General features: G+C 49.3%; 2 protein-coding genes across 2 annotated transcripts; both read left to right on the forward strand.

The window, feature by feature from the left end:
* Positions 1-1202: 1202 nt before the first annotated feature.
* Positions 1203-4188, forward strand: N7484_011450 (Rho family guanine nucleotide exchange factor CDC24; the record flags this gene model as incomplete). Its single annotated transcript, XM_057121837.1, has 4 exons — positions 1203-2177; positions 2240-2488; positions 2583-2769; positions 2822-4188. 4 exons carry the CDS (start codon positions 1203-1205, stop codon positions 4186-4188), a joined length of 2778 nt encoding a protein of 925 aa, XP_056967591.1.
* Positions 4189-5517: 1329 nt separating this feature from the next.
* N7484_011451 (pyridoxal phosphate-dependent aminotransferase) lies at positions 5518-7167 on the forward strand (the record flags this gene model as incomplete). The annotated part of the gene is made up of 4 exons (XM_057121838.1): positions 5518-5602; positions 5670-6145; positions 6218-6503; positions 6566-7167. The coding sequence occupies 4 exons, from the start codon at positions 5518-5520 to the stop codon at positions 7165-7167; spliced, it is 1449 nt and encodes a 482-aa protein (XP_056967592.1).
* Positions 7168-12849: the final 5682 nt, after the last annotated feature.

A 12849-nucleotide genomic window follows, 5' to 3' on the forward strand; every position in this document is an offset into this window, starting at 1 on the left:
TTGTTCGTGCTTTGACTGGAATGGCTCCTTTCAAACATAAGTCACGTGGAAGGCTGAAGTATGGGCTGCAGCGATCAACTAGTAGAACTGATAGATAACATATCATATGCCATATGGCAATGATGTACATTAGGCCAGAGTATGTCATATTAGTAGCTGCCTACTCGCCCCTCATATTCACGCAAAAGCAGAATAGCATTGTCTGATTATGAATTTTATGTATAGGGGGGCCACAATCACATACCTCTCCACAATGGGGCCCCTAGGGTAGGTGCCCAATATATATGCTTTTCACTCAACCTTATACATATTACTTTGGACAAATATTCTAGCAGCTAGACCATTCACCGAGCCAATCTAGATCTAGGCTAGAACTATAAAATAGATGAGACTATTGTGAAGAGTCTAACGTCTCAGGTTGAGACTCGTGCCCCTCTCCACATCCCACCGCCCGATGGAACACACGCTAAACCGATTTCGGGTAACGAACACCCTCTCCTTCCGCTCCCTCCTCTCCTTTCCCTTCATCCCATTCATCGCTGCCCCTCTATCTTGTGTCTTTTGGCCTCGATTCAGGTTCCTAGGGTAGTTACTAACCTCCTTTCTCGGAAGTTGACTCTTCCTCCACCCCCTTCTCTGCTCTCAAAGTCCTAGCGACCAGCAGTCTTCTTGACAGGGGGTTTTGAAAACCACTCTTTATTTCGAACAGTCGGCCTTCGTCTGCCCGGCTGCAGCATTTACTTTCGATTCGGAGAAAATCAGAAAACACTCGCGTCCCCATAGATTGGGCTACGCTGACGTTGGAAGGTATCCCGGTCTCCTATCCTTCTTGAATTCCGTCACCGCCCCTCGGAGGAAAGTGGCGGCGCGTCAGATTCTCGGTTGATATACATCCTTGTGCTGTCTCAGCGGGCTTGCCCCAGACAATATATATACCTCAGCGACAACGCCACTTGTGGTCACACTCCGGTGGCACTGTTGGCAATTCTCGGAAATCGACCAATCGTTTTACCTTATTCTTTGCGCCGTGCGGTGTTCACCTTCCCTTCAACTACCTTTGTCGCGGGAACATTCCATGATCGGCATCTCGTGCTCGACGCTCGTCGCTCCCCCCCATTTTCGATATACATCCCCGGTCTGCTGTGCGGATTTGAACTGAGCCTGGCTGGTCTGACTCACATAACTGGTCGAGGCACCTGAACATGATCGAAACCGCCACGATGAGCGGAATTCCGGTCGCCGAGGACAACATCATCAACCGGCGTGGTGGTGAATCAATTTACCAGAGCTGCGTCAACCTTAAAAAGCGGCTCTGGGAAGTGCCTTCCTTTGAACCCTACTTGGAAAAGATGGATGAAGACGATCGTCAGCGCGGAAACACCGACCCCGTGGCTTCACTGTGGAGCTTTCTTCGAGACGGTTATCCCCTTCTGAATCTCTACAATGCATCCGCGCCAGAGGAGCCGTTGGTTGTTGATCCGGCCAAAGTGCCGGAAGCGAAGCGGCCTAAAGCTGCTACTTTCAAGTTCCTGCAGGCATGCTTGCAGGAGCTGGCATTCCCCCAGCAAGACTGCTTCTTAATTACCGATCTTTACGGTGAAAGCACAACGGGATTTATCAAAGTGATCAAGATGGTCAATCGCGTGGTGGATATCCTTGAAATTCAAGGTCAACTGAAAAGCCCCTCCGAAGTGACAGATGCCCCCAATGAAAAACAAGCCGTCAAACTCACCAAGCGGGAGCATATTCTTAAGGAGCTTTTGGAAACTGAGCGCGACTATGTTCACCATCTGCAGAACCTCCAGGCGCTGAAGAAGGAATTGGAGGAGACTGGTGCTCTGACAGGTGACGCAAGTCACCAGATTTTCTTGAATTTGAACAATCTGCTCGACTTTGCCCAGCGTTTCTTGATTCGGATGGAACAGCACTATGCCCTTCCCGAGGAAAGTCAAAACTGGGGCCATCTCTTCTCATCGCATGAAGATGCCTTCCGACAGTACGAACCATTTATTGCGAACCAAATGCGCTGCGACGAAGTTTGTATGCAAGAGTGGGATAAAATCAAGAATGCGCCGCGTCACGTAGACCTTCAGCAAATGGTGGCTCAGCCTAAAACTTTGAACGGATTCTTTGTCAAACCTTTTCAGCGTTTGACTAGGTATCCACTCATGCTATCAGTAAGTTTTCTAATACTTGTTAAGTATCTTTTATTCGACTAACACTGTGTCAATCTCCCTAGGAGCTTCGCAAACAATTGGAAGACGAACAACTCCAGGCTGATATCACAGCAGCAATCGATTCTATTCAGGTCACACTTGATTCGGCAAATGAAGCTATCCACAAGGAACACTTGGTCTCGGCAGTGGTAGACCTGTCCGAGCGGGTCGATGATTGGAAATCCTTGAAGATGGATTCATTTGGAGAACTGCTTCGTTTCGGTACTTTCTCGGTGGTCAAAGGGGACAGTGGCAAGGACAGCGAAAGAGAGGTATGTATCGATGAGTTTCTTTTCGCACATTGAGCCCCTTGGGGGGTTCTATGCGACTATATTGCGAACAGTCCTTGCTGATACGATTTGACAGTATCATATTTTCCTGTTCGAGCGCATCCTTCTATGCTGCAAAGACATCAACCCGAACAAGCAGAAGACTAAGCTCATGATGAACAAAGACAAGCCAGCTCTTACAGCTAAAGGAAAGGCTCGTCTCCAATTGAAAGGTCGAATCTATATGGCTAATGTCACTGATATTGTCTGCCTTCAAAAGCCTGGTGAGTAGTCTTACGACATATGAGTGGAATCGTTCTGACAGCCTCTCCCTAGGCCTTTACCGCATCCAAATCTTCTGGAAGGGCGACCCAGGCGTGGTGGACAACTTCATTATTCGTTATGCGAATGAGGATACTATGCGTAATTGGTACAAGGACATCGACACCCAACGGGCCATTCAGTCAGAGCGACGCACTATGCGGAATACCGGCACCTCTGACAGCGAATTCACCTATTTGGAGGGCATGGCAAACATACCGAATCCATACCAGGAGTACGAAGTCGACGACGTGTCCAAAGATCCGACATACTACTCCGAATTCCCTATGAGCCGGAATGCGTCCAGTACTAGCTTGAGAACTCGGTCTGCCACCGGCGGTAGTACTGGTTCAGTTCCTCACGTGAATGGTCGGCCTCGATATGCCGGCACTGATCCGGCACTTTCAGTCCATACCCAGTTCTCAGGTGCTGGCAACATGTCTCCTAGTGATCGGAACATGAGTTCATACTTTTCACCTGCAGAGACACCATCCACGCGTTCTAGCTCTCAATCAACCGGGTTCTCATTTGGACGTCAAAATACCAATTCTACCTCTGCATCCTCCGTCTGGAACGAGGAAAACAACCGCTATACTGCGCCGGCATTGTCCCGGGCAACCTCAAGAGATGGCAGCACACCTACAGGTTTCTACCCCCCTCCACAGCCCAATGGGCGGGGCAATCAGCGTCCATCTCTACCGCCTCTTTCCGGATCCCAAGTTTCTGCCGCTGCCAACGGAACTGCCCAGCGTATGCGTTCTGCTAGTAGTCCTGATATTCACCACCATAACAATTTGCCACCCGAGTCACGTCGGTACATGGGAGCCCACACAATGCAGACCGTCGATAATGTCCCTGTGCCACCTATTCCCGCGCACATGGCCAACATGAAGGCTCCGGTTAACCGAAGCCAGAACAACTCTCCCACCAACAGCCAACTCCCAATACGTTCGCAGCCACATCATGTTCACCCAACACATTTCACCGAGCCGGAGTATAATGAATCTTACAACTCGGGGCTGGTCTCCGAACAAGCTACCTCTCCCTTGAGTCAAGAGCCTGACGGGGATCCGTTTATGCCTACCCAACTGAAGGCTAAGGTCAACTTCGACGACAACTACGTCACGCTGGTGATTGCAACTAACATTCTATTCCGGTCGTTGACGGATCGCGTGGATGCCAAGCTGGCTCGGTTTACAAATCGATCCATAGGCAATAAAACCGTTCGCCTACGTTACCGCGATGAGGATGGAGATTTCGTCACCATCGATAGTGACGAGGCTGTTCAGCTTGCCTTTATGGAATGGCGTGAGCAGCACCGGGACATGCTAGCGAAGGGTTTGGTCGGTGAAATCCAGCTGTACTGCCAAGTGGTTGACTAGATCGCTGCACCTTCCATGATACCCATCTCCTTTTTCTCTTGCAGCATTCGCATTTCTCTTTCTCTCCGGTGACGTCCCCAAATGATCAATCTTCACCATCGACATTCCTATCACCCATGGCGCTTATTCTCCGTTTTCTCCCTCCTTACCCTTGTTTATTCCCCAACTGGATTGGTTTGGGTCTGTTGAGCAGCCACTCTTGGAGAGATGACCCATCCTTTCCTTTCCTCTGTCTTCGTTTGTCTCTTGAGCGAGCCAAGTTGCCTGTGGTTCCCAAAGGGAGCTACATAATGATTTTCATCGTGGCATGAATGGTGTTAGAGGCATGTGGACGGCCTGTCTTCTTAGAGATTCCTACTATATTCCCTATTTTCATGTCCCGTTGACCCCGGAATCTCCGTGGCGGGAGCGCACGAATGTTTCTTGATCTACTACATGTTTCCCGGACGTCCATGAACGTATGAAGTACCTTACATGATGTATGCATACTTTGATAAGCTTGGTATCTGTAATTTTTTGGGGGGAAGACCTGCACGCGGGCAGGGTTCCAGCGATTTGGAAATCTATGATTGTTGATCTCTATTTTTGATATGTCTACGGGTATAAGAACATTGCTGTCCACGATAGCGTCATACCGATCGGGATCCCGATATCTTCGGCATCACTCTTGGCAGCTAACTACTTAGTACCTCCCGGAACCACGCAATGAAGGCACCCAGGTACCTACTTGTCTGGTACTAGGGACGTTTAGTACTAGGTGGCTACCTAATGCGCGAGAAGTAGCAGCTAGTACCTCCAGGGATACGGATATGAGATGACACCTCCACCACGTCTAAACGTGATAATTGTAAATTCCGTGGCCAGGGACTATAGAATCGATCTTTCATGTAAAGAGCCTGCAAAAGTCCTCCAGCTAAGATGTTTCTTAATGGAGAGCTTCCTGCATGCGCATGCAGAGATGCAGATAGAACGTATCTCTGTTAAAACTGCATCGATGGCACAAAGTCAAAGTAAAATGCGGCACTTTCAGTAAGATTTTGGTGCCCGACAGCTTTCAACGGCCCTATTCAAGCACGGTTGTTTTGCGGGAATTCGGCAGTAGCTCAGTCGGTGGTCTCGTCGAATCGTGGTCCAGGATTCGCAATTCCAAGTCATCGGTGTGTACAGTGGGAACCAAAACAAGCTTCCCCCTCTTTGCCGTTTTTTCTCTTGTCACTTCTCCCTCCAACGCTTGAAAGTCGGGTCTGCTTCTTTTTTGATTGGGTTACGTCAGATTGACCATATAGTCCTGCAGAGCAAATCAAACACAGCCACTAAGTTACGCCAAGAATGTCGTTCTCCGGCCGCCGTGTGAGCATCCTGCGTCCATCTACCGACCGCCGCTCTTCGACCAGCAAGGGACTCTCCGATAACGGTAGGCTGTCATTAGTACCAGAAATGGAGCTCCGAGGCTAATGTTCCCAATTTTGGGTTTCTACCAGAGTTACGGTCTGAGACTCATCGTCAATTCCGAACCGCCCACGAAGGTCACCGTCACCACGCTGGTCTCGATGCTTCCCGTGCCTCAACTGGTGTTGTCTGGTGTACCGAGCGCGCTACCGAGCATGGCTATGCAGAGGATCCCTCCAGCTGGGCCAACCTAGGCCAGGGTGCCCCCGAGGCTGACGACGAGATCGAGGGGAGCTTCCCCCGCCCGACGTCGATCCCCATCACCTCCGCCGCTCGGGAATACGGCCCGACCGCCGGTATCAAGCCGTTGCGTGCGGCCGTGGCCCGTCTGTACAACGAGCACTACCGTCAAGGAAAGGAGAGCCAGTACACCTGGGAGAATGTCTGCATTGTGCCGGGTGGTCGTGCGGGATTGATCCGTATCGCTGCTATCCTGGGTAACTCGTACCTGTCATTCCCCATTCCCGATTACTCTGCGTACTCGGAGATGCTGAGTCTGTTCAAAAACGTGAGTGTTGAGGAATTGCGTTAGAAGCCGCGAAAAAATCAATGCGCCTATGCTGACGCTTCTCGGTCATAGATTGCTCCCATTCCCATCCCGCTGTCTCAAGAGGACCACTACCACATCCACCCCAACAAGATTGCCGAGGAAATTGCCCGTGGTACTCAGGTGATCTTGACATCGAACCCTCGTAACCCAACTGGTCACTTTGTCTCGCACAATGAGCTGGCTGAGATCCAGGATATCTGCCGTGACCGCGCCACCCTCATCCTGGATGAGTTCTATGGTGGCTACAACTACACCACCGACTGCGATGGTTCCACGATCAGTGGTGCTGAGAACGTTGTTGACGTGAACAAGGATGGTTCGTCCTAATCAAAGCCAACAACCCCCATGGTTATCAATATAACTAACCTTCTAATATAGACGTCCTGTTGATCGACGGTCTCACCAAGCGTTTCCGTCTTCCCGGCTGGCGTATCGCTTGGATTGTCGGTCCTAAGGACTTCGTCAATGCCCTTGGCTCTGCCGGTTCCTACTTGGACGGCGGTGCCAACGCTCCTTTCCAAGAAGCTGCCATCCCCATGCTGGAGCCCTCCCTTGTCCGCACTGAGATGAAGGCGCTGCAGGCCCACTTCCGCGAGAAGCGTGACTACGTTATGAAGCGCCTGTACGAAATCGGTTTCCGTGTCCAGGACGTGCCGCAGGCCACCTTCTACATCTGGCTCGATCTGACCTCGCTTGACCCCCCGCTGCCCAAGGAGGCCAACATCTCCGACGGTCTGAACTTCTTCAATGCCCTTCTGACCGAGAAGGTCATTGTTGTGCCCGGTATCTTCTTCGACCTCAACCCTGCCAAGCGTCGTGATCTGTTTGACAGCCCTTGCCACCACTTTGTGCGTCTGAGTTATGGACCCAAGATGGATGTTCTTGAGAAGGGTCTGGATGGCATCGAGCGTGTGATTAAGCGTGCTCGTGAGATTGGGCAGCAGAAGTGGGAAGACGAGGTTGCTGTTGCTGACGATTAGATGTTTTGACTCCCGTGGGAGCCATATATGACTGCAATGAGGGCTGGTTGCGGGTGGTACAGATCTGCACCAGTTTATGAGTATATGTTCTTGGATTGTCTATTGTGTGCAGCGAAGAATTATAGAGCGAAGTGTATCTAGGTACCGTGTGGATATTTAAATTGCTTTGCTTTGTAACTGGACCTTGGAACTGAGGTGTTTGTTTACTTATTGGTCAACCTATGTGGATTAACAATGCCGAGGTAGGCTCTAAGCTTTAGATATGCAGAGAATTTATCGTGAAGCATAAGCATACTGGAAGCCAACGGTGAGGTGAGGTGTTTGCTACCTTCCACTCAGGTAGATACTCTTGCCTACAATTCCTACAATCGCCCAGCCCTAGGATACGGAGGGCACCTGTGCTTCCCACCGTATTACCGTAATACCAGTAATACCGTACACATCCCAAAGAGGCAGATTACTTTACCTAGTGAGAATCAACGGATGATTTGCAACCATACACATAACTGGCTAGCATATAGCCTGGCAGTCCAATAACCAGCTGCGAAACCCGCATTTCGTCTAGATTTACTCAAAGCAGTTTAGATCATTCCGGGGCGCCAAGAAAGTGGAACTAAACCAAATTACCCGCCGTGCCAAACCGTGGAATGGAACCATATTAGGAATATGCCCTTTCGATTTATGGTTGAATCAAATCAAGGCCCTCTGATTTGACTTCATAGAACAAATCTTCCAGCCTCCACATTTGCCGACGAGAGCTCTCGACGTGGAATTTCTAGCCGGTCGCCTGTTATGCAGGTCGATTCAATGACCCCCACTGCGGACTCAACAACCCAGGTAGGACAAGATTCAACCACATCGATTTCCAGACTACTGCATGCTAGTCTCTTAGCTTACCAAGTCACACCCGTAGTTAACCTAGCTGCGACGGCATGGATAGCGACGGACATCAATTTACTCAGGGCCGATCACCTGTACGGGTGGACGTGCTCAAGCTACCCAACCATGGAAGGGGGAAAGGGGTTTTCCAAGAACCAAGGGATCAGGGATCCGTCACTCGTCTCGCTGATTGGAGTACTTTAGTGTCGAGATCGATGCCATGTGGGATGAGCCGCAAGTCATCCCACGTCAACCTCGATCTGGCCATCTATATCTGAGACAAGTTTTGCTCTCTTACACTTGCCTTCGGATTTGTGATTACTGATCCAATAATGTGCCAGGGATAGGTTGTTTGGGTTCGGCCTGAGTCGTGCACGGTCGCTCCGGGGTTACCAACTGGGGGACATCTGGCTCGGCTCTAATCGGTTGTCGATCGCTCGTATCCCCAGTTCAACAGACGACCCCTGGCTGAATGAGGCAACGATGAGACCCTCATCTGCAGTTATGTCAATGTGGAGGTGGTTTTTTCTTTTTCGTGTCTCGTTGGAGATTTGAGTTCCCATCGAGAAATGAACGGACCGAGGAGACACTGCCCCCAAAGGCCCGCTGACTGGGTCCTAGACAAAAGCTTGTTTCTGCTCAGGTCTACCGTTGTCCCCTGTCTCACGGCGTACTCCGGGGTTCAGCATTGGAACTCTCACTAATGGTGGTTGAGAGTGGAGGTTGCAGATCTCTGATTTCGTTTTCCTGTTCCTCTATCCCCTGTACCCCTTTTTTTTTTTCTTTTTTTCTTCTCTCTTTATTTATTCATTTATTTATTTATTTTTTCGTTTAGCCTTCTTTATTTCTTTTTCCTACTTTCTTTTCATTGCGGCTTGGTGCGCGGGGTTCTGTATACCGGGGTAAGTGGTACACAGCGTCGAGCACTGGAGTGTCTCACGGATGTCGAATCGAGATCCGAGTAATACAAAGACATTCACAATACGGTTCCAGGTACCGGGAACGCAGGTTGGTCCCGTCGAACTAGCGGACCCGCTCGGGAACGTCCACGGTATTACCAATACAAGGCCCAAGCTCCTGATGAATCCAAAGCTTGGGATTAGTAATGGCCCATTTGATAGATCGTGTTCTCCTTGCATCTGATCCGCGAATAACCCTGATCGGAAGTTCATTTAGCGCCATGCAGACTGCATATCGGTACCAGTTATCGTGTGACATTTCATTGATTCTGGCAAACTCAAGTCGACTGCTGTTCTGCACCATGTGTAGACCTACAGTATGTAAACTTCTTTCTCAGTTTCAACGGAATCACCAGTTCTTCACCGCCCCGCAGCGCGCCAACACAAGCGACCATGTTAGCTCTCGGCGTCTAGAACTCCTAAGTCCGATACGACATAGCACGGAGTGTCGTCATTCTCGGCTCTGTGTTTCATCGCACAACATGGGTCAGGACTATTCCTCTTTAGGGAAAAAGTCCATTCCCCGACAGGAAAATTACTGCGAAGGATCCCGCAGATCGGAATACCGAGTACCTCTACACAGTGGCTGACATGACATGTTTTGACAGATCCACCTTTGCCAGATACACAGATGGAATATCTTATGTCGATATTGATGTTGATGTTTCGAAAAGCAAAACAAAAGACCATGAAACCAGACAACATCAATTGTCAGAAGTCGGAACTCTCCGACATCATATGAAAATAAATGAACAAGACGAAAAGAAAACAAGAACCAAGACCTGGCAACCCCGACACAGCGGCAACCTGCACCTAGAAAACGTTGCTTAATCATGCACTTCAGACCCATTCACGCTAACTTGCCAGGGCTAACCGTCTCACTTTATCGTCTTGGCCGTTTGGGCAAATCAGCGGTTCCTCGCCCTCCACTCTCGATCACCCGAGATCGAGCAACCACCCGCACGCGAGGATTTGCCTCCATGGAGGATTTTAGTATGTGGGAGTGGGTTCTTTTCTCTTGGTATGTGCGTGGTTATGACCGGGTCCTGGGAGCCCCACAGCGCACCCGAGGGATCGCTAGTGCAGAGACGGTGATCCTGTGGCGGGGGTAAAGTCGTATTGTAGAATTTTCATTTTCCATTTAATTTCCTGAAGCAGTATCTATGTCGGACGTTGGGTTCCAAGGTTTGAGGCATTAATTGCCGCGTTGTGTTCATCCACTTGTACGGAAGGTTGTACGCGACGGATGTTACGTGTCAGGTTGCAACTTTTCCCAGGGGCGACCACGATCTCTCTCCTATATGGTCCGTTCTCACTTGCCACGACTAGAGTAGACGCTACTTCACGTGTGCGTATCAGGGATCATACCTTCGCTTATGGATTCATCTGCAAGTGCAATCTTGTTTTTGCGCTTTCCTTTTCCGATCCACCCACATCCTCTGAACGATGCAGATCACGATGACAGTCCTCGGATAGATGTCCATCGAAATTAAATCGAAATTAATCGCGTGCCAGCCCGGAAAACCGCTATACTCCGTGGTAGACATTCCCAATCTAGTAAGGATCAATGGAATAGATTAAACGTTCCAATCACCACATGCCTTGTAGCCGAGCCGATTTTTCGGACCAAACATTGGAAGTAGATCTATACCCCAACTCTCCGCCGTCGACACAAAGTTGACCGATAAATCAACCATCGACGGAGCGCAGCTCAGGCCTCTCCGGTAAACGCCAGTGTGGGGAAAGGAAGCACATCACAACCCCATTCCATTCAGCCTCAAACGGGGCCGTGTACGGTAAGAGCAAAAAGTAAGCCAAGAATCAAAACCTGACCTTCTGAGGGAATACACCACCCCTTGCAACCCCCTTGTCTATCTCGCCTTCATAAATCAAATCAGACCAAAGCAGAGAAAAGTCTCCGACTAAGGCGTGCGCAGCCATGCATCCACTTACGTAGTCGCAGGGGGGCCAGAGAAAGCCAGAGCCGCCACTTATACAGTCGCGTCCGGAAGCCGTGTCATCCGAGGTCCGCAGTATCATTTAATTTGGTTTTGGTGCTAGTTCCACAATACGGACTAGCTTCAGAACTCGCTAATCCGGCCTTATTCGCATGGATGTTTAGTGGTTTTAGTTTTGGTTTTAGTTTTAGTTCCTTCGCGTATAACCCCCCTTGTTTTTGCTTCTGGCCCCCGGTTTCCCGGCCCCGGATGACCTGTTCGGTCTAGGCTTGGCGTGGACTAGATTGATCAGCCTATAGACTCTGGACGGTTTGGTTGGCTCATTGGAGCTATCTGTACAGAGTACGGAGTACATGGAGCTTTCGTGGGGGGAGGGTTTTTTTTTCTCTTTTTCTTTTTCATCCCACGCATTCCTCTTGGCACCCCTGTTCAATAAAATGTTGTAATGGAAATGTGATCTACGCAATGTAGTCGGTGTAGTGAGCAATAGTAAATCTGCCGTTGATTAATTAAATCGAGTCCACGTAACAAGTCATCCTTTTTAGGAAATAGGAAACAGGGGTGTACCGGAAGGTCGGCATCTCCTACAAGTTGTAGATTTATCATCTCCTGCATCCAATGTTCACGTTCAGGTTTCATACTTCCAATGTCAAGCTGCGTGTGATGCATCTCTTGGATTGTATTCGGGGCGGAAAATAAACCTAAATCACACCCAATCACACCATCTCTCTCTTATATACCGAACAGAGATAATACGCAAGCATCAACCCATGTAAGAGCTAAGTCCGCCATCCATGGATAGTAAGCACAAACAACAGTCAGACAAAGGTAATGCAAGCCACCCCTTGGAAACCCAGTCTATCATCGGGATATCATCTCGAGTTCGCGTGGTATCGAATTCAAAGGCAATACGACGAACCGAAGCGATGCACCAAAGCCCCAAAACCGGATTCTTACATCCCCTCCTCGAATAACAGTACGACCAGAGTAAGCGGTGACGGCCTCGCAGCTCTTGCGGCGTATTCTCCCCAATCGTTATGCATCACGCAAACCTTGTCGTTCATTTGGTCCTGTCTCAGCGAACACAACCCTCTTTCCCCCTCCCGAGACGGTTTTTGTGTTTGTGTTGCTCGTTCTTCCACTGTGTTGGGTTCCACGGTGGGATTTTACTCGCTTCTATGATTGCCGCTGCACTTATACTTTGGACGTCTTGGGTTATCGATGTTGGGGGCGTTGTTCGTGTCTCACAAGGTTGAAAGTGCGAGGTTGGTGGCTTGTAGTTTAGATGAGGTAATATTTGCTATGTAGCATGGCTTGACATGCATTTGTAATTGTGTTCATATCCATGCTTTCACTACGACAGTGATCTCGGATCAAAAGCTCTACAGTGTCCATCTAACGTCGTATGATTTCTACTCTGTGGTATTGGGGAATGTACCGTCGATCTGGTCATCGTACGCGCAGTGGCGATCCAGTTAGAACAGAGTCTGGATTGTTCGTCATAATACTTCTAATAACTACCTTCTTCTTTCTTTTCTAGCGCTTCTAGCCTCTATCTTTTTTTTATTCCTTTTTTTTAATTCGTCGTTCTTCATCAATTAGAACCCATCCCTGTATAGCGCGTATAGTGTCCGTATGACAGTCCATTTATAGACCATCAAGCCGCTCTCCTTTGTTCGTATTCGCTCTTTGAAATCCAACAAGCCTGTCGGGATGAAATCAGCGCTTGGCGCCCTTGATGATTTTTAATGGGGGGAAATGATTAAGGCGGAAATAGGCGGAAAATAATCCAGCTCCAACTAGGTAAATTGGAACGACCAGCCGCGAGTCATGTAAACCATGCATTCTTCGATCGTCGACCTTTCGTATAGGACGATGATTAATCG

The sequence above is a fragment of the Penicillium longicatenatum genome, assembly GCF_028827895.1.
Source record: "Penicillium longicatenatum strain IBT 33135 chromosome Unknown contig_7_segment0_segment0, whole genome shotgun sequence".
In the NCBI taxonomy this organism is placed as follows: Eukaryota; Fungi; Ascomycota; class Eurotiomycetes; order Eurotiales; family Aspergillaceae; genus Penicillium; species Penicillium longicatenatum.